We start from the raw sequence: 22,129 nt of genomic DNA, 5'->3' as shown, positions 1-22,129 counted from the left end.
CGGAGGATGCTTTGAGGAGGAGGAGGGGTGAGAGGGGGGAAATGGAGAAGAAATTAGGGTGGGGAGATTTAAAGGGGAGGGGCGAGGGGGAAGTTTATGAGGGTAGGGGTTAGGGGGGAGTTTAGGAGGGAAGGGGCAAGGGGGGAGATTTGAAAGGGATGGGTGTTGGGGAAGATTTGGAGGGGAGGGGCAAGGTGGGAGATTTGAAAGGGATGGATGATGGGGAAGATTTGGAGGGGAGGGGTGAGATTGAATTTTAGAAAGTGTACGATTAATGGGAAATGAACATTTATTACAAAATGAGTTTCTTGTGACCTTCGAGTCAGAGATACGTTTTAGGACGCTGAAGGGGGGATGGAGTGCAGGTGAGTTTAGGGAATGTATGAAAGAGGAACTGTAAGAGATGGAATTTTTTTTTGGAATGAATAGATTTGGTGAGCAAGTCGAAAGCACCCTTTTAAAGAAGAAGAAGAAAAAGGTGTTATAATATACGACAGAATACAGTACTTCAGGGGAAAGTTTAAACATTTTAAAATTGAACAGTGAAAACTATCTGGGGAAATGGGGGTGAAACATGTGGTCGAAGAACGAACTAACGAATAAGAACAACGAATAAACGAATAAGAACAAAGAAGGAAATGTTTTTTTTTTTTGTTAAGATTTTAAACAAGGAAGTATGGGATGAAAAGACTGGGAAAAACTGAGAAAGAAAGGAAATGGACCACAAACGACCACTGAGAGAAAAAAAGCCTTAAGGCATGAAAGATATGAAAGATTAACACCAATCATATAATCTTCCTCGGGACACACTATAGGTACACACACCAAAAGATAAATACAGTTTCGACAAAAATACAATTGTGAACAATTACTTAACTTCGAAAGCGTGAGAGCGTGGACAGCTTCGAAAAACAGTGCCGTCGGCGACAAAGATCTCGCGAGATCTCTTCTTTTTTGACACAAAAGTGCACGTTTTTTTGGTTACAAGTCGCTATTCTCATGCAGGAACGTATGTTTTTCATCAAATAGTGTGTATTATGCTTGTTTCCAGCAAAATAGCACATATTTGGCAAGAAAACTTTTTCGTGCTAAACCAATCTTGTTTTCCAAATAGAAGCAGTTTTGGCACAAAAGTGCAAGTGTTTTTGGTTGCAAGTCGCTATTCTCATGCAGAAACGGGTGTGTTTCATCAAATAGTATGTATTATGCTTGTTTGTGTGTTTGTGCCAGCTTGTTCTATGCCAGGAAGAGGAACGACAGATGTGCTTTTTATTGTAAGGCAGTTGGAGGAGAAGTAAACGGAGAAGAGGAAGAAGTTGTTTCATGCATTTGTTGATCTGGAGAAAGCATTCGATAGGGTTCCATGCGAAGTAGTGACATGGGCATTGAGGAAGTTAGGAGTGGAGGAATGGTTGATCAGAGTAGTGATGGCAATGTATGAGAAAGCACGCACAGCTGTAATGACAAAGGATGGGTATAGTGGTGAGTTTGAGGTGAAGGTGGGAGTGCATCAGGGGTCAGTACTAAGTCCACTACTATTTGAAGCTGTGATGGAGGTGCTGGCTCGGAACGTAAAGGAGGGTTTACCGTCGGAGTTGTATGCAGATGATCTGGTGTTTATTGCGGAGAGTATGGATGGACTGAAGGAGAAGATGAACAAGTGGAAGGAAAGGATGGAGGCGGTGGTGAAGCATGTGGTGAGGTGGAAGAGATGGCAGGTTGTAAAGCATGTGGTGAGGTGGAAAGAACTAGGAAGTGGCCATGTGCTGTGTGCAGGAAGGGTGTCGGAGTAAACTCCATTCAATGTACACTGAGTGGGTTCATCAAAAATGTAGTGGTCTGACAGGGTCATTAACCAGTGTGGCAGCTACATTCAAATGTAAGGTGTGCACAGAGGGAGCTGCAGATGGAGGAAATGTTGAGTTGGATCTTGGAGACGACGTGAAGCTGAAAGGTGTGAAAACATTTTGCTCCCGAGGAGACATGCTGAATGGAGAAGGTGGATCAGACTCGGCAACGGTTGCTGGAGTGAGATGTGCATGGAAGAAGTTTCGGGAACTGAGTGGCGTGCTGATGAAGAGGGGAGTGTCGTTGAAGCTGAAGGGAAAGGTGTATGCTGCATGTGTGAGAAGTGTTATGATTTATGGGAGCGAGACATGGGTAATGAACGTAGAGCAGCAACGAAGGCTGGGTAGGGTGGAAATGTGAATGGTTCAGTGGATGTGTGGAGTATCGTTGAGAGAGAGGAAGACAAATGATGAATTGCGAAAGATGATGGGAATAGAGCCTGTGATGGATTCTGCGAAGAAAAACAGGTTGAGATGGTTTGGTCATGTGTTGAGGAAGGATGAAAGTGACTGGTTAAGAAGAGTGATGGAAATGAATGCAGAAGGTAGTGGAGGATGGGGAAGACCGAGAAAGACTTGGCTAAAGATGGTTGATGAAGAAATGCGGGCAAGGGGGTTAAGAAGGGGAGATGCAGAAAATAGGGCAATAGGGAGAAGATTGTCATGGGGACCGCAAGGATCTCGGCAAGGATCCTCTCTCTAGCAGGTAAAATGGCCTTAAAATGCCTGTTTTTGTGTTGTGTATTTTCTACAATTAGAATGCGAGTCTGTATACCTGAGTTGGTGAAAGATGGTGAATGAGATTTGGAAGAGGATAGAGTTAGAGAAGATAAAAAATAGAGGGAGGCAGCCAGATGCGGGGTTGCTGCACCTGTAAGGGCAGAAGAAGAGAGCAGCAAGGAGAGCTGTGGATAAGGTGAGGAAGGATATGGAAGAGGAGGTGCACAACAAGTTGGACTGGAGGAGATGGAATCCGATGAATACATTGCCAAAGTTAATGAACCAACTGAATGGGTCAGCTCAATGGTGGTTTCTCTTAGAAATGACAAACTGAGAATCTGTCTTGATCCGTCTGATCTGAACGAGGTCATCAAGAGGGAGCACCATCCCCTGCACACTGTTGAGGAGGTCGTTGCAAGTATACCTCATGCCAAGGTGTTCTCAGTGCTTGATGCAAAGTCAGGATTCCTACAAATCAAACTGGACGAGGAATCATCACACCGTTTTGTAGATATAGGTGGCTTCGTCTTCCCTTTGGATTGAAATGTGCACCTCAAAATTTTTCAGAGGACTATGGACCAGATGATTGAAGGCATTGATGGAGCATTCACAATCATGGATGGCATTCTTGTGGCTGGTCCAGACGTGGACTTGCATGATCGAATCCTGAAAAAGGTCATCGAGAGAGTAACAAATTACAATCTCAAGTTGAATCTGCAGAAGTGTAAAATCCGCCGGTCACAGGACATGTACTGTCTGCTGATGGATTATCTCTCGATCCGGCCAAAGTAGAGGCAGTTCACAGTATGCCTATTCCGACCAATAAAGAAGCTGTGAGACGGACGGTTTGTCGGATTTATCGCGTATCTGTCAAAGTTCATCCCTAGGTTGAGTGACGAGTTAGTTCCACTCCGAGAGCTGCTGAAATTGGACGTTGAATATCAATGGCAACCGGCTCAAGCGAGAGCATTTGAGAGACTGAAGGAACTTTGCTGTCATCCGTCTGTTCTTGCATCATACTACAATGTCAACAAACCAGTCGAGATCCACTGTGATGCCGAAGTGGACTTGGTGCAGTTCTCATCTAGGACAAGGACAACCGACCCATTGCATACAGTTCCAGGACTCTCACAGAGATGGAGACGGTATGCACAAATAGAGAAGGAGATGCTATCTATAGTCCATGCTTGCAACAAGTTTCACTGTTATATATTTGGGAAAACGGTCACCGTCTGCAATGACCATAAGCCTCTGGAAATGATCGCCAGGAAGCCATTGCTATCCGCACGATTGCAATGTTATGATCTCAACATTGGTACAGAAGAGGGGAGGATATGCAGCTTCCAGACACCTTTTCTAGAGCCTACCTGCCAGATACTCGTTCGGGACTGAATACTTGGAGCATATTTCAATGTTGGACTTTCTATCTATCTCTGACGAGAGGTTTGCGGATATTCAAAAAGCAACTCAGTCAGAACTCGCTCAGTTACCCCGTGCGTAACTCGGACACGAAGTGGTCCTATCATTCGTCAACCAGACAGACTCGACTTGTAGTGAACTGTAAATATTGTCCGGACCAATATTAGATGTTTCCTAACACTGAGTTGGATTTGATGTGTTGCAATGTAATGTGAATTTTCGAGTTTGATCTGTGGTTTATGGTTTTGGACTAAGTTGGATTTTCAAGCGATCTCTGCTTCTACTTTTCTTGCTGCATTGGTTCCGTATTATTAGCTCGTGTAACAGTAACGTGGTCACTGCACTTTTCCATCTTGAGGGAAAAGATGTACCTAATGTATGTTTGAAGTGCCTGCAAAGCAGAAGCAACTATATTGTTGTTGTTGTTGTTGTTTTGGTTGTCCCGAGGGCCCCAAAAATAAGGGACTTCCGGCGCGGACCGGATGACCTAAAGTTGGAGTCCTGCTTATGTCTCAGATAGTAAGGACATGAAGGTCACTAGCGGCGGGAGGTTAGTGATAGAGATGAGACGAACACAGAGTCGTCAAGTATGAAGACGGCATCCGCAGGATTCACAGTGAACGACGGCTTCATGGTGGCGCCACATGGCGGCGAAGCATCGCGTTGCGTCCATCTTGGTACACCCACCCCACGCTGACGGGCGCCCTTTCGATTTGTGCACTGGAAACACATCGGGACTTGCGTTACACGTGTGACATACCTCATAGCTTCAGAATAGCATTGTATGTCAGAATAACATTTTGGCTCGTTTGGTCCTAAGGACCTAAACTCACTATGGACTCTAATGTTTGTGCAATTTTATATGGTTAACTCGAAGAGATAAATTAATGACGTAACTTGCGGTGAGTTCACCATTTTACCTTTTGTAAGCATTTGGGACCTGGGGTTTATTCCATTGCTAATCAGCTTGTTATCGCTTGCCAAGCCAAGCGTTCCTTATCCACAGTTTCGAATGGAGTGCTTGCTCGAGTGCTTAAGCCACTTGGCGAGAGGAGAGCTTGACAAGCTGATTGTTAACGCATCACACCCTGGCCCTGTCTTACACCGCTCGTACACTGTACATCGCTCATCATTGAAATTCATGAGCAAAATAAAATAAATGATGCGTTTTCTAAATATTAATTCATGTTCTGCCTTTAAAAACTACTTTTCATGAGATATCTTAATGATTTAGTGTGCATGTGTATCAGGCGGTGTATGAGTTTAAAAGCATAATGACGACTTATGATGGCATATAAATATTTATTATTTAATACTCCTTTGACTCTCCTTTAATTTAAAATTAATTCTCGCAATGTTTATACAATTGTAAGTATGGACAAGGGTGAAGTAAGATCGTGAAAACATTAAACAAAGAAGAATCGGTTACACCGGAAATTACGTCAGAACACGTCCTTTTCGCTGCCATTTTGAGTAGCACATTCTCTTCGTCTTTCCCTCCGCTTGGGTGAAGTTGGTTGTTGCCGTTGTGCGAGGCCATCCGGCTCCATCCGACCGTAAGTTGATGTCTTTGTGGCGGATTTTGCTCCACACGAGTTCCCAATGTTTATGGGAAGCCGTTGATTTTGATTTGATGTAATATATGTTCAGTTTTACGCTTTTTAAACCTTAATTCTCATTAATCTTGGTGGCGGTAGTATCATTTGAGCATCGATCTGTTGCTGGTCTGGGAGGGCGGCGGTTATAATCCCGTCCATAGGCTTATAAATAGTATTAGTACTTGATGCTCAGCATTTGAAAGGATACAGCAAATAAAAGCAGCCATAGCCATGGCAGCCATTGGACATGCTTCAATTGGCCGAATGGCCGCCTCCGTTGAAGTTCTTTGGAAGAGGTAATGTGTATGTGATGACAAGGTGTGCGGCCTTGCTGTTTTGCTAGTTTGCGGCCTTGCAAGGCACGACTGTGTGGGGGATTTGGGTTCCAAGTTCACGTCCCGATTAGTTTGTTAATTTAAGTTTGAATAATTTCCCTGAATATGGGACAATAAAGATTTATTATTATTATTATTATTATTATAATATTATTGTTTTATTTTTTTTGTATACAAGATCGAGGCTCGTGAAAGAGCTAACATTAATCACACAAAACGTCAAACCGACACACAAAATAAGGGGAGCGGTAGACAAGATGGGGAGAGAGGGGGAAGGACACAAACACAACAATTGAGAGCAGGGACATCAGGAGATCTGTGGGAGGAAGAGAGCTTGGGGGGAGGTGGGAGAGGTATAAAACACATGAACACTGCAAGGACTTCCAGGAAAGAAGTTGGAATTTCAAAAAAGTGGATCTGGGGTGAATTAGCGGGGGTAGAAAAGATCAAGGTTTTGGATGGGGGAAGATAAGAGATGGTGGTGAACAGCTGTTTTCAACACCTGGAGGGTGGAGTGGGATTGAAGAGATTGAGGGAGTTTGTTCCACAGGCGGGAGAAAAGAGGAATGAAGGAGTGAAGGTGAGCAGAGAGCCTAGATTTTGGCAGTGTAACCATAAGAGGGTTGCAGGCAGATCTTGTGCGACCTGTATGAATATTTGGGGGACAGAGCACAGAGAGAGCTGTGGGAGCAAGGCCGGAGAGGAGTCGGTAGAAGACAGAAAGACCACCTACCTGCCTGCGGTGAGTGAGTGAAAGGCCCTCGGAGTTGGCTTCATCGCGGGAGAATCCAATGATTCTGAAAGCTTTGGTTTCAACAGCGTGAAAATTATATTATTAAAGAGTTATTATTGTTACTAAAGATTTATTATCATTATTAATATGAAAGATTTCTTATTATTAAAGATTTATTATTATTAATCACATTCGAAAGAGGAGGATTGCCTGCCTGCCCGGCGGGCAGACACGTGGTGCTACTCGGAACATTGTGCATTAACTTGCTGCCCTCAGGGCATTTTAGGATGGACTCTGAGGTGCCCCCCAAGAACATAAAACGCCGTTTGTGAATATTTATTCCTTGGCTGGTTCCAGCAACCGTTTTTGGCATCGACTTGTTTGAATTTTTTATCGTTATTAAATAAATAATAGGTTCACAGTTTTAAATGCTGTTCTTTGTGTTCCAGATGGCCCCCACGAAGGCTGTGCCTCCACCAGCCAAGGGGAGTGCAAAAGGTGCGACCGCCAAGTCCGAGGCAGCAAAAAAGAAAGGGACGACAACCAAGAGGCGCAAGCGATGCTGCAGGAATCCAGAGCTGATGCCCGGCATCAGAAAGCACCCTCGGGCCGTGATGCGACGACGGAGGGAGCGATACATCAAACGCTCCCGAGCCCCTGTCACTGTGGTGAGTACGGTGTGCCATGTGTGAGGCGTGAGGGCCCTGAGAGGGGTCTCCCTTAATTTGAAGCATGAGGGCCCAAAGGACGCCTGTGGTGCCCGGGACACGTGATGACCTTGGCGATAGGAAGTGCCGTCTGATGCGACACTGACGATCTGCCCAACTCTGATCCCTCACCTCCCCCAATCGCTGTGCTTGTTTAAAAAAAAAAAAGAGTCCTATGAAGGTGAAAGTTTGGAAATACCTTGATATAAAATGGTCGAAGTGTTGTGTCCGATGGCACTGACGATCCCATTTCACAGGCAGAGAAAAAGTTGAAAAATCGTGTGGTGCGGAAGCAGATTGCAGGAGATAAAAATGGCGGCTTCAGACTCGTGAGACTAAGAAAAATGGTAACAACACACTACACAATCACTACCATTTGTGTTTGTTTTTATTTTTTAATTAATAGTGGACTTTCACATTTAAGTTCTCCCACGCACCCCCCCACTCCCAACGTTCCTTTCCATATATATATATATACACACAAGATATATGCCACCCCTATAAGATATATGCCAACGTGCCACCCCCTGCCATGCCCCACACCTTGCTTTGCCAACGTGCCACCCTCTGTCCTACCCACACCTTGCTTTGCCAATGTGCCACCCCCTGCCCTGCCCACACCTTGCTTTGCCAACGTGCCACCCCCTGCCTTGCCCACCCCTTGCTTTGCCAACGTGCCACCCCCTGCCCTGCCCACACCTTGCTTTGCCAACGTACCACCCCCTGCCCTGCCCACACCTTGCTTTGCCAACGTGCCACCCCCTGCCTTGCCCACACCTTGCTTTGCCAACGTGCCACCCCCTGCCCTGCCCACACCTTGCTTTGCCAACGTGCCACCCCCTGCCTTGCCCACACCTTGCTTTGCCAACGTGCCACCCCCTGCCCTGCCCACACCTTGCTTTGCCAACGTGCCACCCCCTGCCTTGCCCACACCTTGCTTTGCCAACGTGCCACCCCCTGCCTTGCCCACACCTTGCTTTGCCAACGTGCCACCCCCTGTCTTGCCCTCACCTTGCTTTGCCAACGTGCTACCCCCTGCCCTGCCCACACCTTGCTTTGCCAACGTACCACCCCCTGCCCTGCCCACACCTTGCTTTGCCAACGTACCACCCCCTGCCCTGCCCACACCTTGCTTTGCCAACGTACCACCCCCTGCCCTGCCGACACCTTGCTTTGCCAATGATGAGCCTTTTACAACAGCTGGAATTACCGTCAGACTTGTTCTGGTGAGTTTTGTAGTTCTGAGGCAAATTTCCCTGTATGTGTATGTATATATATATATATATATCTCATCCTTGGCTGGATCCAGGTGCCATTCGCACCCCCTGCCCCATATATATATATGTACAAAATTGTGATCCCTTTGCATTGTTCTGATGTCAAAATGACATTTTTGTATCTGATTTTTGCTTTGTCTTTGATTTATCTGTGTATTTGCAGGTGCCATTCCCGTTTGATTTATCTTTGTGTATTTGCAGGTGCCATTCCCGTTTGCTTTATCTTTGTGTATTTGCAGGTGCCATTCCCGTTTGCTTTATCTTTGTGTATTTGCAGGTGCCATTCCCGTTTGATTTATCTTTGTGTATTTGCAGGTGCCATTCCCGTTTGATTTATCTTTGTGTATTTGCAGGTGCCATTCCCGTTTGATTTATCTTTGTGTATTTGCAGGTGCCATTCCCGTTTGATTTATCTTTGTGTATTTGCAGGTGCCATTCCCGTTTGATTTATCTTTGTGTATTTGCAGGTGCCATTCCCGTTTGATTTATCTTTGTGTATTTGCAGGTGCCATTCCCGTTTGCTTTATCTTTGTGTATTTGCAGGTGCCATTCCCGTTTGATTTATCTTTGTGTATTTGCAGGTGCCATTCCCGTTTGCTTTATCTTTGTGTATTTGCAGGTGCCATTCCCGTTTGCTTTATCTTTGTGTATTTGCAGGTGCCATTCCCGTTTGATTTATCTTTGTGTATTTGCAGGTGCCATTCCCGTTTGCTTTATCTTTGTGTATTTGCAGGTGCCATTCCCGTTTGATTTATCTTTGTGTATTTGCAGGTGCCATTCCCGTTTGATTTATCTTTGTGTATTTGCAGGTGCCATTCCCGTTTGATTTATCTTTGTGTATTTGCAGGTGCCATTCCCGTTTGATTTATCTTTGTGTATTTGCAGGTGCCATTCCCGTTTGATTTATCTTTGTGTATTTGCAGGTGCCATTCCTGTTTGATTTATCTTTGTGTATTTGCAGGTGCCATTCCCGTTTGATTTATCTTTGTGTATTTGCAGGTGCCATTCCCGTTTGATTTATCTTTGTGTATTTGCAGGTGCCATTCCCGTTTGATTTATCTTTGTGTATTTGCAGGTGCCATTCCCGTTTGATTTATCTTTGTGTATTTGCAGGTGCCATTCCCGTTTGATTTATCTTTGTGTATTTGTTTCAGCCGCGTTTCTACCCCACGGAAGACGTGCCTCGCAAACTTTTGGGCCACGGGAAGAAACCCTTCAAGCTGCATGAGCGGCGCCTCAGGCCGAGCATCGTGCCTGGCACCGTCCTGATTGTGCTGACGGGGCGGCACCGTGGAAAGGTGTGCTGTGGTTGTTACCTGGGCATCGTCGTTTAACTGTAATTTTATTTGTCTTGTTTAATGAATCTGAAAATGATAAACTCTATAATCAGATCTGATCTCTGTTGAAATTTGATCTCATCCTTGGCTGGACCTTAAGCTGGATGTCCTAACTGCTCGCGTTAGGTGAGGGTCCATAAGTGTCCGTCTTTCATGGAGGGCATCAGGTATCGTCGGCATCGTGAAACAAATTGCAAATTTCTTCCTTGACTTCCTCCACGTCACGATTACTAGTTATCCCGGTGTGGTTGCTAGGCGTACCACAGCTCCTTGTACTATAAACAGATTCATGCTCCTGGGTGTTAACGTGTCACATGTTCACGCTCCTGGGTGTTAACGTGTCACATGTTCACGCTCCTGGGTGTTAACGTGTCATGTTCATGCTCCTGGGTGTTAACGTGTCACATGTTCATGCTCCTGGGTGTTAACGTGTCACATGTTCACGGTCCTGGGTGTTAACGTGTCACATGTTCACGCTCCTGGGTGTTAACGTGTCGCATGTTCATTCTCCTGGGTGTTAATGTGTCGCATGTTCACGCTCCTGGGTGTTAACGTGTCACATGTTCACGCTCCTGGGTGTTAACGTGTCGCATGTTCATGCTCCTGGGTGTTAACGTGTCGCATGTTCACGCTCCTGGGTGTTAACGTGTCGCATGTTCACGCTCCTGGGTGTTACCGTGTCACATGTTCACGCTCCTTGGTGTTAACGTGTCATGTTCACGCTCATGGGTGTTACCGTGTCATGTTCGTTCTCCTGGGTGTTGACGTGTCATGTTCACGCTCCTGGGTGTTAACGTGTCACATGTTCATGGTCCTGGGTGTTAACGTGTCATGTTCATGCTCCTGGGTGTTAACGTATCGCATGTTCACGCTCCTGGGTGTTAACGTGTCATGTTCACGCTCCTGGGTGTTAACATGTCATGTTCGCGCTCCTGGGTGCTAACGTGTCATGTTCGCACTCCTGGGTGTTAACGTGTCATGTTCGCACTCCTGGGTGTTAACGTGTCACATGTTCGTGCTCCTGGGTGTTAACGTGTCACATGTTCGTGCTCCTGGGTGTTAACGTGTCATGTTCGCACTCCTGGGTGTTAACGTGTCACATGTTCCTGCTCCTGGGTGTTAACGTGTCATGTTCGCGCTCCTGGGTGTTAACGTGTCGCATGTTTACGCTCCTGGGTGTTAACGTGTCATGTTCACGCTCCTGGGTGTTAATGTGTCACATGTTCATGCTCCTGGGTGTTAACGTGTCACATGTTCATGCTCCTGGGTGTTAACGTGTCACATGTTCACGCTCCTGGATGTTAACGTGTCACATGTTCGCGCTCCTTGGTGTTAACGTGTCATGTTCGCAGTCCTGGGTGTTAACGTGTCATGTTCATGCTCCTGGGTGTTAACGTGTCATGTTCGCGCTCCTGGGTGTTAACGTGTCACATGTTCACGCTCCTGGGTGTTAACGTGTCATGTTCACGCTCCTGGGTGTTAACGTGTCGCATGTTCACGCTCCTGGGTGTTAACGTGTCACATGTTCACGCTCCTGGATGTTAACGTGTCACATGTTCACGCTCCTGGGTGTTAACGTGGCACATGTTCACGCTCCTGCGTGTTAACGTGGCACATGTTCACGCTCCTGCGTGTTAACGTGGCACATGTTCACGCTCCTGGGTGTTAACGTGGCACATGTTCACGCTCCTGCGTGTTAACGTGTCACATGTTCACGCTCCTGCGTGTTAACGTGTCACATGTTCACGCTCCTGGGTGTTAACGTGGCACATGTTCACGCTCCTGGGTGTTAACGTGGCACATGTTCACGCTCCTGCGTGTTAACGTGGCACATGTTCACGCTCCTGCGTGTTAACGTGGCACATGTTCACGCTCCTGCGTGTTAACGTGGCACATGTTCACGCTCCTGGGTGTTAACGTGTCACATGGAAGTTACCATCTTTACCTACAAAGGCCAAACCAATGATAACTTCAGCCTCTGCATCTCTTATGTTTAACATTTTCTCCGTTTGTTCATTGATCTCTCTCTGTTGTTTCTCCATCACATTCCTCATTCTCGAACCGGAATCTTTTTTCATACAGAGAGTGGTATTCCTGAAGCAACTTCCCAGTGGCTTGCTCCTCGTTACAGGTAAGTTATTTTTGTTGTATATCCTGAGGTTGATAATCACATCGTTGTGCTTTGTCGGCTCGATCATCACCTGGTAATTGTGTTTCCACCCAGGTCCCTTTGTTTTGAACCGTGTGCCGTTGCGCCGCGCACATCAGAAGTTTGTCATCGCCACCTCCACCTGCGTTAATATAAAACGAGTCTCCATTCCCACACACCTTGATGACGACTACTTCAAGAAGAAGAAGTTCCGTCGGCCGAGGCATCAGGAGGGGGAAATCTTCGACACAAAGAAAGAGGTTTGTTAAATAATGATGCCCTTTGCCAACGTGTCACCCCCTGCCCTGCCCACACCTGGCTTTGCCAACATGCCACCCCCTGCCCTGCCCATACCTGGCTTTACCAACGTGCCACCCCCTGCCCTGCCCACACCTGGCTTTGCCAACATGCCACCCCCTGCCCTGCCCACACCTTGCTTTACCAACATGCCACCCACTGCCCTGCCCACACCTTGCTTGGCCAACATGCCACCCCTTGCCATGGCTTTACCAACATGCCACCCTCTGCCCTGGCTTTACCAACATGCCACACCCTGCCCTGCCCACACCTTGCTTTACCAACATGCCACACCCTGCCCTGCCCACACCTTGCTTTACCAACATGCCACACCCTGCCCTGCCCACACCTTGCTTTGCCAACGTGCCACCCCCTGCCCTGCCCACACCTTGCTTTGCCAACGTGTCACCCTCTGCCCTGGCTTTACCAACATGCCACCCCTCTGCCCTGGCTTTACCAACATGCCACACCCTGCCCTGCCCACACCTTGCTTTGCCAACGTGCCACCCCCTGCCCTGCCCACACCTTGCTTTGCCAACGTGTCACCCTCTGCCCTGGCTTTACCAACATGCCACCCCTCTGCCCTGGCTTTACCAACATGCCACACCCTGCCCTGCCCACACCTTGCTTTACCAACATGCCACACCCTGCCCTGCCCACACCTTGCTTTACCAACATGCCACACCCTGCCCTGCCCACACCTTGCTTTGCCAACGTGCCACCCCCTGCCCTGCCCACACCTTGCTTTGCCAACGTGTCACCCCCTGCCCTGGCTTTACCAACATGCCACCCCTCTGCCCTGGCTTTACCAACATGCCACACACTGTCCTGCCCACACCTTGCTTTACCAACATGCCACCCCCTGCCCTACCCACACCTAGCTTTGCCAACATGCCACCCCCTGCCCTGCCCACACCTGGCTTTGCCAACATGCCACCCCCTGCCCTACCCGCACCTTGCTTTGCCAATGTGCCACCCACTGCCCTACACACACCTTGCTTTGCCAACATGCCACCCACTGCCCTGCCCACACCTAGCTTTGCCAATGATGAGCCTTTTACAACAGCTGGAATTACCGTCAGACTTGTTCTGGTGAGTTTTGTAATTCTGAGGCAAAGTTCCCTGTTTTGTTGATCGATTTGCTCTTTGCTTTTCCGCTTCTGATGATTTGTAATTTGTGCAGAAATACGAGGTCACGGAGAAACGCAAGGAGGACCAGAAGGACGTGGACAAGCAGGTGATTAAAGCCATCTGCGGGACGAGGTTCCTCCGTGGTTACCTCCGTTCAAAATTCTTTCTCGGGAATGGAGTCTTTCCCCACAAACTTGTTTTCTGAGCTCGAATTTCCCAGATGTCTCAGTAAAGATTTTTCTCTTTCATCCTACATGGTCTTTGTTTTGCTTTGTAAGGTTTTGTGAAGTTACCTGCAGTTACCTGCCACTTTATTGAATTGAAGGAACTGGTCACAGGTATTGAATGTGCGACTCCTTGGTTTTAATGTAGAGAAGCCAACCTTCCAGCGATGCGTTGCGGCAAATAGGGCGAGGACAATGAGAGCTCTTCTGGAGAATCAGGTATTCACCGCCAGCTCTTTGCCACCTGGTTGCCAGGTCAGAATCCTGAAAATCTTTCGTCTTAGATAAGGGAGAAGTATACACTGGTATTCTGTGATGGTAAGTAAAGGTTTACGTGAGCGAATGGACACATCCTCGGTCACCTCCAGTAGTGTTGTCAATCCAAAGAACATGGACACATCCATCCGTTGGTAAAGATGGAGCTTGCGGAAGAAGCCGGAAATCTCGTCTCCCAAGTACTGTAATCGGCATGATGAATGAATTATTGATATTTCATTCACCCCCCCCCCCCCCCCCCCCCCTGGCATGGGGAAATGCTGAGTATCTTGTACCTCGCTCTCTACATTCCCTTTTATTAATTTACACACCTTGCTGATGTTTCTGCCGTGACGGAAAGCAACTCTCGACTCCCTCAGCTTTTGTCTGTCCATGTGGCATCACATCTACAATGTCTGCTTGGATTTAATGTCTATCTTCCAGATTATTTTGGATCGTCCAGGTTCATTCTTCACGTCACATGATGCTCTCTCAAATCCAGCAATACCTATTTAAGTTCCTGTATTCAATCTAGGTGAGTGACAACGCTCTGCTAATACCGTGAAGTTATTGTAAGTTTAATCGACATTGAGGTTTCGGTAAAATAAGCTTGTGTGATGTTTGTCCCAAATGTTTGTCCCTCTTGCATACAAAGTGCCATTGTCAGCATTCTGGGCGTCTCTGTCCTTGAGGGTGGTTTAAGACCCACATGAGGTTTGAAATAAACGTATGAAGGTTAAACGTCACATTTGTATTTAAGGTATTCCATACGCACCTTGCTATCCTGTAAATCAATGGGACGAGTCCACATGCATCGGTCATTCAAAACTACCAACCGCTTGTTCCTTAAGTTTGTAAGGATGAAAGTTGTGACAAGTCCTTGGGAGTGGAGTTGTGGCCCCCATTCGCTTTGTGATACGTCCTGAGATGGCACCTGGTCATCGTCACACCAACGAGCTCGGAAGGTGGCTCCTTGTTACTGGTAAGTATTATTTATTTATTTATTTATCCTTATCCTGAAGTTTATCATCACATCGTTGTGACTTGGCTGCATCACCTGGTAATTGTCGTCCCCAGGCACTTTGCCATATTGCGCCGTCCACACCAGAAGCTTGTCTGCGATGCCAACCTGCGTTTCTCCCAAACGAGTCTCCATTCCCACACCTTCATGACGATGACTTCATGAAGAGGGCGATTTGTTGGCTGAGCCGTCAGGAAGGGCCGGTCTTCGACAGGTTTGTTAAATGATGTATTTACCAACGTGCCACCCCTTACCTGTCCGTACTTTGCCAATGATGAGCCTTTTACAACAGCTGGAATTACCGTCTGACTTGTGATGAGTTTTGTAATTCTGAGGTGAAGCTCTCGGTTTCTTTGATTTGCGATTTGCGATTTGCGATTTGCTATCCGCTTCTGAGGAACTGTCATTTTCCAGAAATATGAAGTAACGGAGAAATGTGAGGATCAGAAGGTCGTGGATCAGCAGGTGATGAAAGCTACCTGCAGGACTGAGTTCCCAAGAACTTTGAATGGAGGAAGAGTCTTTCCCCACAAACTTGTTTTGAGCTGGAATGTCTCGGTGAAGCTTTGTCTGTTTCACTTTGTTTTGCTTCAGTTTTGGCCAACACGGATCCAAATTTCCCATTCCTGCCATTCTACCTGGCTCTTACCTTATACCCAGCTCCCTACATTCCCTTTTCTGAACCTGTATACTCTGCTTACATTTCTACATGCTAAGAAGGAAAGTTCCTTTATTTAATGTCGGCAAGTAAGGACGCTCTCCGAATACTGGGAATGGTTTTTTTTTTTTTTTTTTTTTTTAAATATAAACTTTAATTTGCAATGAGGGTTCAGTAACATGAGCTTGTGCCGATTGATGTACACAGCTCTTTTCCCATTCCATCTCCAGGCGCTACATGACGTCATCGCCGGGCACCAAAGGGGGCCCAGCAATGATAATAATAATAATAATAATGCATTTATTTTATATAGCGCTTTTCAGGAAGCCCAAAGACGCTTTGACAGAGTGCAAAACATAACGCATAGCAAAACATAAAGACAATTGCAAAAAAAGAAGAATCAATAGGGAAATATTCAAAGCACAAAGGAGGGAGAAGGAGAGGAGATAGTCAGGGGTTAGATGCTGTGGGTTAAATGTTGAATGCAGTGTTGAACAGGTGGGTCTTGAGTGATGTTTTGAATGTGGTGAGTGAGGAGGAGTCTCTGATGGTGTGAGGTAGCGAGTTCCAGAGGGTGGGAGCAGCGATGGAGAAGGCCCTGTCCCCCCAGGATCTAAATTTGGTCCGGATGGGGGGGGGCAGGAGGTTGGTACCAGCAGAGCGGAGGTTGCGGGTGGGAGTGTGTCTGGAGAGGAGGTCAGCCAGGTAGGATGGGGCCAGGTTATGGAGGGCTTTGTAGGTCAAGAGGAGGATTTTTTACTGGATTCTCTGGGGGATGGGGAGCCAGTGAAGCTTGTAAAGGACGGGGGTGATGTGGTCACGGGTCCGGGAATGGGTGAGTAGACGGGCAGCGGAGTTCTGAATGTATTGGAGTTTATTGGTGATTGTTGAGGGTGAACCATAAAGGAGGCTATTGCAGTAGTCCAGACGGGAAGTGATGAAGGCGTGGATGAGGGTTTCTGCAGCCACAGAGGAGAGGGATGGACGGAGACGGGCGATGTTTTTCAGGTGGAAGAAGGCTGTCTTTGTGATCTGTTTAGTGTATTTGTCGAAGGAGAGGGTTTGGTCAAAGATGATGCCAAGATTCCGGATGTGAGGGGAGGTGGACACTGGGAAACCGTCGATGTTGAGGGCAAAGTTATGGGTGGACTTGGTGAGCGTTTTTGGGCCAATGATGATTATTTCAGATTTATCACAGTTAAGTTTGAGGAAGTTGATTTGAAGCCAGGATTTTATTTCAGTGATGCAGTTTGTCAGGATAGAGTGGGTGGCGGTGGAGATGGACTTGGTGGAGATGAAAAGCTGGATGTCATCGGCGAAGCAGTGGAATTGGAGACCATGACGGCGGATTAAGTGACCGAGGGGGGACAGGTAAAGGATAAAGAGGAGGGGGCCAAGAACTGAACCTTGGGGGACACCTTGGGGGAGGGGAGCAGTGGGGGATTTGCAGTTATTGATGGAGATGAACTGACGTCTGTCAGAGAGGTATGATTTAATCCAAGAGAGGGCAGTGCCGGTAATGTTAAAGGTGGTTTCAAGTTGGGTGAGGAGGATGGTGTGATCGATGGTGTCAAAGGCAGCGCTGAGGTCGAGGAGGATGAGAATGTTGAGGTTGCCAGCATCAGAGGAGAGGAGAAGGTCGTTGGTGATTTTGAGGAGAGCAGTTTCAGTACTGTGGTTGGACCGGAATCCGGATTGGAATGTTTCATACAGGTTATTGGCAGAGAGGTGATGCTTGAGTTGAGTGGCTACAGCGCGTTCCAAAACCTTTGACAGAAAGGGTAGGTTGGAGATGGGTCTGAAGTTATTTAGGGTGTCAGGGTTTAGTCCAGGTTTTTTCAGAATGGGGGTAACAGCAGCAATTTTGAGGGATGGTGGGACGATGCCTGTAGACAGGGAGGAGTTTATTGTTGCAATGATAAGTGGAGAAAGAGCAGGAAGTGAGGCCTTGACAAAGCTGGAGGGGATGGGGTCAAGAGTGCAGGTGGCAGTTTTCATTCCGATGAGGAGTTCAGAGAGGTCAGTAGGGGAGACTGGGGAGAATTGAGACAGGGGATGGCAGGATAAGGGGGGGCAGGTGGTTTGAGGGGGAGCGGGTGCGGCGGTGGTCAAGCTGTTGTAGATGTTTTCAATTTTGCGTTGGAAGAATGAAAGGAAGGAGATGCAGTTGTCTATTGTGAATGACTGGGTGGTGGTGTTCAGGGGGCGGAGGAGTTTGTTTATTGTAGAGAAGAGTGCTTTTGGGTTTCCGGAGCCAGAGTGGATAATTTGAGTAGTAGGCGGAGCGGGCGCGGGAGAGGGCATCTTTGTAGTGTTGTAGGTGGTCCTTGTAGGCTTGGGAGTGAACTGTGAGACCTGTTTTATTGCGGAGTCTTTCAAGTTGGCGAGCACGAGTTTTCATTAGGCGGAGCTCAGGGGTAAACCAGGGAGCAGAATGGGTGAAAGAAACTGTTTTGGTTTTTATAGGCGCAATTTGGTCAAGGCAGGAAGAGAGAGTGTGGTTGTAGTAGTCAGTGAGGTCAGAAGGGGTGTGGAGGTCAACGAAGGGAGAAGTGGACATTTTTTCAGAGAGGGTCGATGAGAATGAGGCAGGTGAAAAAGCGTTTAGCTTACGGAAGTTGATAGTGCGATAATGCCTTGGTGCTGGGGTGGGGATGTTGATGGTCAGAGTGATGGCTAGGTGGTCAGAGAGAGTGAGGTCGGAGCCAGAGAGATGGTGCAAAATTAGTCCAGTAGAGCAGACAAGGTCCAAAATGTGACCACGGTTATGGGTAGGAAAGTTGACATGTTGAGTGAGGTTAAAGCAGGTGAGTAAATCAGTGAAGTCAGTGGTTAGCGTGGAGTCAGTGGAGTCCATGTGGATATTGAAATCACCAAGGAGGAGGATTGAGGGGGAGAGGGAACATAGCTGGGTCAGAAAGTAGGAGAAGTCAGACAGGAATGATGGGTGTGGTTTGGGAGGGCGGTAGACAACAGCCATGACTGACTGTGTGTGACCAGAGAGTTTAAAAGCCAGGTGTTCAAATGATGGAGCAGATGAGATGGAGATGAGGTTGGTCTTGATGTCTTGTCGGTGAATAACGGCAATTCCACCACCTCGGCCCTCCGAGCGTGGTTTATTGATGTAAGAATATCCATTGGGTGTGGTGAGGTTGAGCGTGTAGTAGTCCAGTGGTTGTTGCCAGGTCTCAGTGAGACAGAGAAAGTCCAGTTTATTTTCCAGGATGTAGTCGTTCAGGATGAGGCATTTGTTGTTGAGGGACCGGGTATTGAACAGGGTGAGCTTGATGTTGTTTTGTACGGCGGGTATGAATCCAGGTGATTTGGCCAGGGTTCGCAGACAGGAGGTGCGATTTTGTGCGTTGTTGTGACCAGGTGTGTTGGGACGATGAGTGGGAGTGCGCTGAGCCGACCAGAGGATGGGGATGGAGTGACCTGATTGTAAATAAACAAACTTACGACCGGAGCCACGGTGAATGTACCTGGGTCGACGCAGGAGTCCATTCGATCTGATTGCAGAGATGCATGATGGGGTGGAGCGGGTTTTAAGCAGGAGAAGCCTTGCGGCAGAGTACCGCAGAGCCATGCCAGCAGGAGCGAAGGCAAAGCGAGCACGCGGCCAAGGGTGAGGAGGCGAAACAATCGACACAACCAACGGGAGTGGGCCCGAGGAAACAGCGATGGAGCCGAGCAGGTGAAGCCCGGAGCAGCAGAGCAGAGCCGGGACCGCGCAGAGGAAGACTCAATGGCCATAAATCCGCCACGACCACCAGGAAAGCAAGACACGGACAATGGTCCAGTCAGAGAAGCGGCGAGCAAACGACGCCAGCGTCCTCTCACGACCGGACCGGAAAACGGAAGTCCGATGCGCGTTGATAGGGAGTACTCTGTTTTCATTCCGGTTTCTTGTTTTCTTTCTTCCCGTTGCCAGAAGAGATTATTGCATTTGAGATTGTTTGTTTGTCTGCACAGAAGAATTTTTTTTTTTGTATACTGAATCGAGGCTTGTGAAAGAGCTAACATTTATTTCACAAACAAATCAACCAGATAAACAAAATATATAAAAAGAGATGGGGAGAGGAGTAGACAAGACAAGATAGGGAGAGAAGGGGAAGCACACAAACATATGAGAGCAGGGACATCGGGAGATATGTGGGAGGGAGAGGGCTTGGGGGGAGGAGGCGTGGGAAGAGGGGGGGGGGGGGGGGTGGGAGAAGTATAAAACACAAGGGCTTCCAGGACAGAAGTTGGTATTTCAAAAAAGTGGATTTGATTTTCTCTGCAACCGTTGGTCTGATTGACAGGAAATTTTCACCATCCCTCATGTAGGATATTTTAATGATAATTATGACGTCATAACTTTGGTGGCATCTTGGAAAAACTTTGCACTTCATAGAAAAAATTAAGACATGGCTCATTGTATAGAACTCCATGGGGAATAACATGTTAATGTCATTGGCACCTCCATTATGACGTCGTAATTCAACAAGTTAAAATCTTCATCCGATCAAGATGAAATTTATTGAGCGTCATCTGGGGATAGATTGGTGGAGAAAAACAGTCATTGGTCACGTGATTCGGCTGCCATATTTGTTTAGCCTTACACACGTCTGGCAAGGGTCTGAAATCTGATTGTTCTTTTATTTGTCTGGGCGATATCTCAGCCGTTCTTTGAGCTCAGGAGCTGAAATTCCAGCACAATAGTGAGCAAGTGCTTTGGCAAACATATTTGTTTGATTAATCAATTAATTGATCAGTTAATTATCGATTAATTAAGTACCTATTTCTTTCCTTTCATCTGGGCAATATCTCAGGCACCGTTTGAGCTGAGAAACTAATATTTGGGCATGACAGTCACCAGGTGATGTGGCTAGAAAGGATATTTTTGATTAATTGATTTTTTTTTTGATTAATTAAATATTTATTTGGATGAGACACTGGTGGTTGAGGTATCCTATTAGCCAATTGATTAAGAAATTATTTTATGATTGTTATTTATTGAATTTAATTCGCAATTAATCAATTATTGCACACCTCTCCCTCCCAATACTCTGTGCTGCACTGGTTTTGCTGGGCACTGTCTACCTGTTCAATATTTGTCTTGTACACATAGTACCATTGTCAGAATTATTGCCATTTTCAAGGTGACCTTCAGGCCATTTAGGGTAGTGGAAGGTGATGGTCCACATGAGGTTTGAAATAAAAGTGTGAAGGTTAAACTTCACATTTGTGTTCAGGGTTGCAACCAGGCAGGTTTTCTTCAAAGCATCTGAGCAACCTGCACACCTTGTGCGTCACAAAATCCAAGATCTGCCTTTATAACGACTCGAGACTTGTGCGTCACAAAATCCAAGAACTGCCTTTATAACGACTCGAGACTTGTGCGTCACAAAATCCTAGAACTGCCTATATAACGACTCGAGACTTGTGCGTCGCAAAATCCTAGAACTGCCTTTATAACGACTCGAGACTTGTGCGTCACAAAATCCTAGAACTGCCTTTATAATGACTCGAGACTTGTGTGTCACAAAATCCTAGAACTGCCTTTATAACGACTCGAGACTTGTGCGTCACAAAATCCTAGAACTGCCTATATAACGACTCGAGACTTGTGCGTCGCAAAATCCTAGAACTGCCTTTATAACGACTCGAGACTTGTGCGTCGCAAAATCCTAGAACTGCCTTTATAACGACTCGAGACTTGTGTGTCACAAAATCCTAGAACTGCCTTTATAACGACTCGAGACTTGTGCGTCACAAAATCCTAGAACTGCCTTTATAATGACTCGAGACTTGTGCGTCGCAAAATCCTAGAACTGCCTTTATAACGACTCGAGACTTGTGCGTCGCAAAATCCTAGAACTGCCTTTATAACGACTCGAGACTTGTGCGTCACAAAATCCTAGAACTGCCTATATAACGACTCGAGACTTGTGCGTCACAAAATCCTAGAACTGCCTTTATAACGACTCGAGACTTGTGCGTCACAAAATCCTAGAACTGCCTTTATAACGACTCGAGACTTGTGCGTCACAAAATCCTAGAACTGCCTTTATAACGACTCGAGACTTGTGCGTCGCAAAATCCTAGAACTGCCTATATAACGACTCGAGACTTGTGCGTCGCAAAATCCTAGAACTGCCTTTATAACGACTCGAGACTTGTGCGTCACAAAATCCTAGAACTGCCTTTATAACGACTCGAGAGTCAAGCCTTTCATCAGAGCGACTGGACGCTTCATCTGGTCGAACAGGCAGAGAGCAGTAGCTATTCATTGGAGAAGGAAACAGCCTGCTGGATTGAAACAAATGCTGCCAATCTCTATCCCACCAACTGGGTACCACCTTCCATGCAAGGAGTGGTGCTGTTTGTACCGTCTCTGGATGGGTGTTGGGTGCGTTAAGGCATACGCGCTCTTCCA

General features: G+C 46.9%; 1 protein-coding gene and 3 non-coding genes across 4 annotated transcripts; all 4 read left to right on the top strand.

Annotated features, from left to right (window-relative positions):
- Positions 1–5,418: 5,418 nt before the first annotated feature.
- On the top strand, positions 5,419–13,803 carry RPL6 (ribosomal protein L6). Its single transcript, XM_068114316.1, has 7 exons — positions 5,419–5,542; positions 7,102–7,320; positions 7,617–7,706; positions 9,791–9,934; positions 12,056–12,104; positions 12,198–12,382; positions 13,603–13,803. The coding sequence occupies exons 2-7, from the start codon at positions 7,102–7,104 to the stop codon at positions 13,753–13,755; spliced, it is 840 nt and encodes a 279-aa protein (XP_067970417.1). The 5' UTR covers positions 5,419–5,542; the 3' UTR covers positions 13,756–13,803.
- Positions 7,418–7,485, top strand: LOC137426337 (small nucleolar RNA SNORD49). The gene has a single exon (XR_010984294.1). It is a non-coding gene; the product is annotated as a small nucleolar RNA SNORD49 (small nucleolar RNA).
- LOC137426341 (small nucleolar RNA SNORD65) lies at positions 8,537–8,606 on the top strand. The gene has a single exon (XR_010984297.1). It is a non-coding gene; the product is annotated as a small nucleolar RNA SNORD65 (small nucleolar RNA).
- On the top strand, positions 13,463–13,532 carry LOC137426342 (small nucleolar RNA SNORD65). Its single transcript, XR_010984298.1, has one exon. It is a non-coding gene; the product is annotated as a small nucleolar RNA SNORD65 (small nucleolar RNA).
- Positions 13,804–22,129: the final 8,326 nt, after the last annotated feature.

This window comes from Myxine glutinosa, chromosome 4 (assembly GCF_964187855.1).
Source record: "Myxine glutinosa chromosome 4, kmMyxGlut1.1, whole genome shotgun sequence".
NCBI classification, from domain to species: domain Eukaryota; kingdom Metazoa; phylum Chordata; class Myxini; order Myxiniformes; family Myxinidae; genus Myxine; species Myxine glutinosa.
This window is presented reverse-complemented; position numbering and strand designations above follow the sequence as displayed.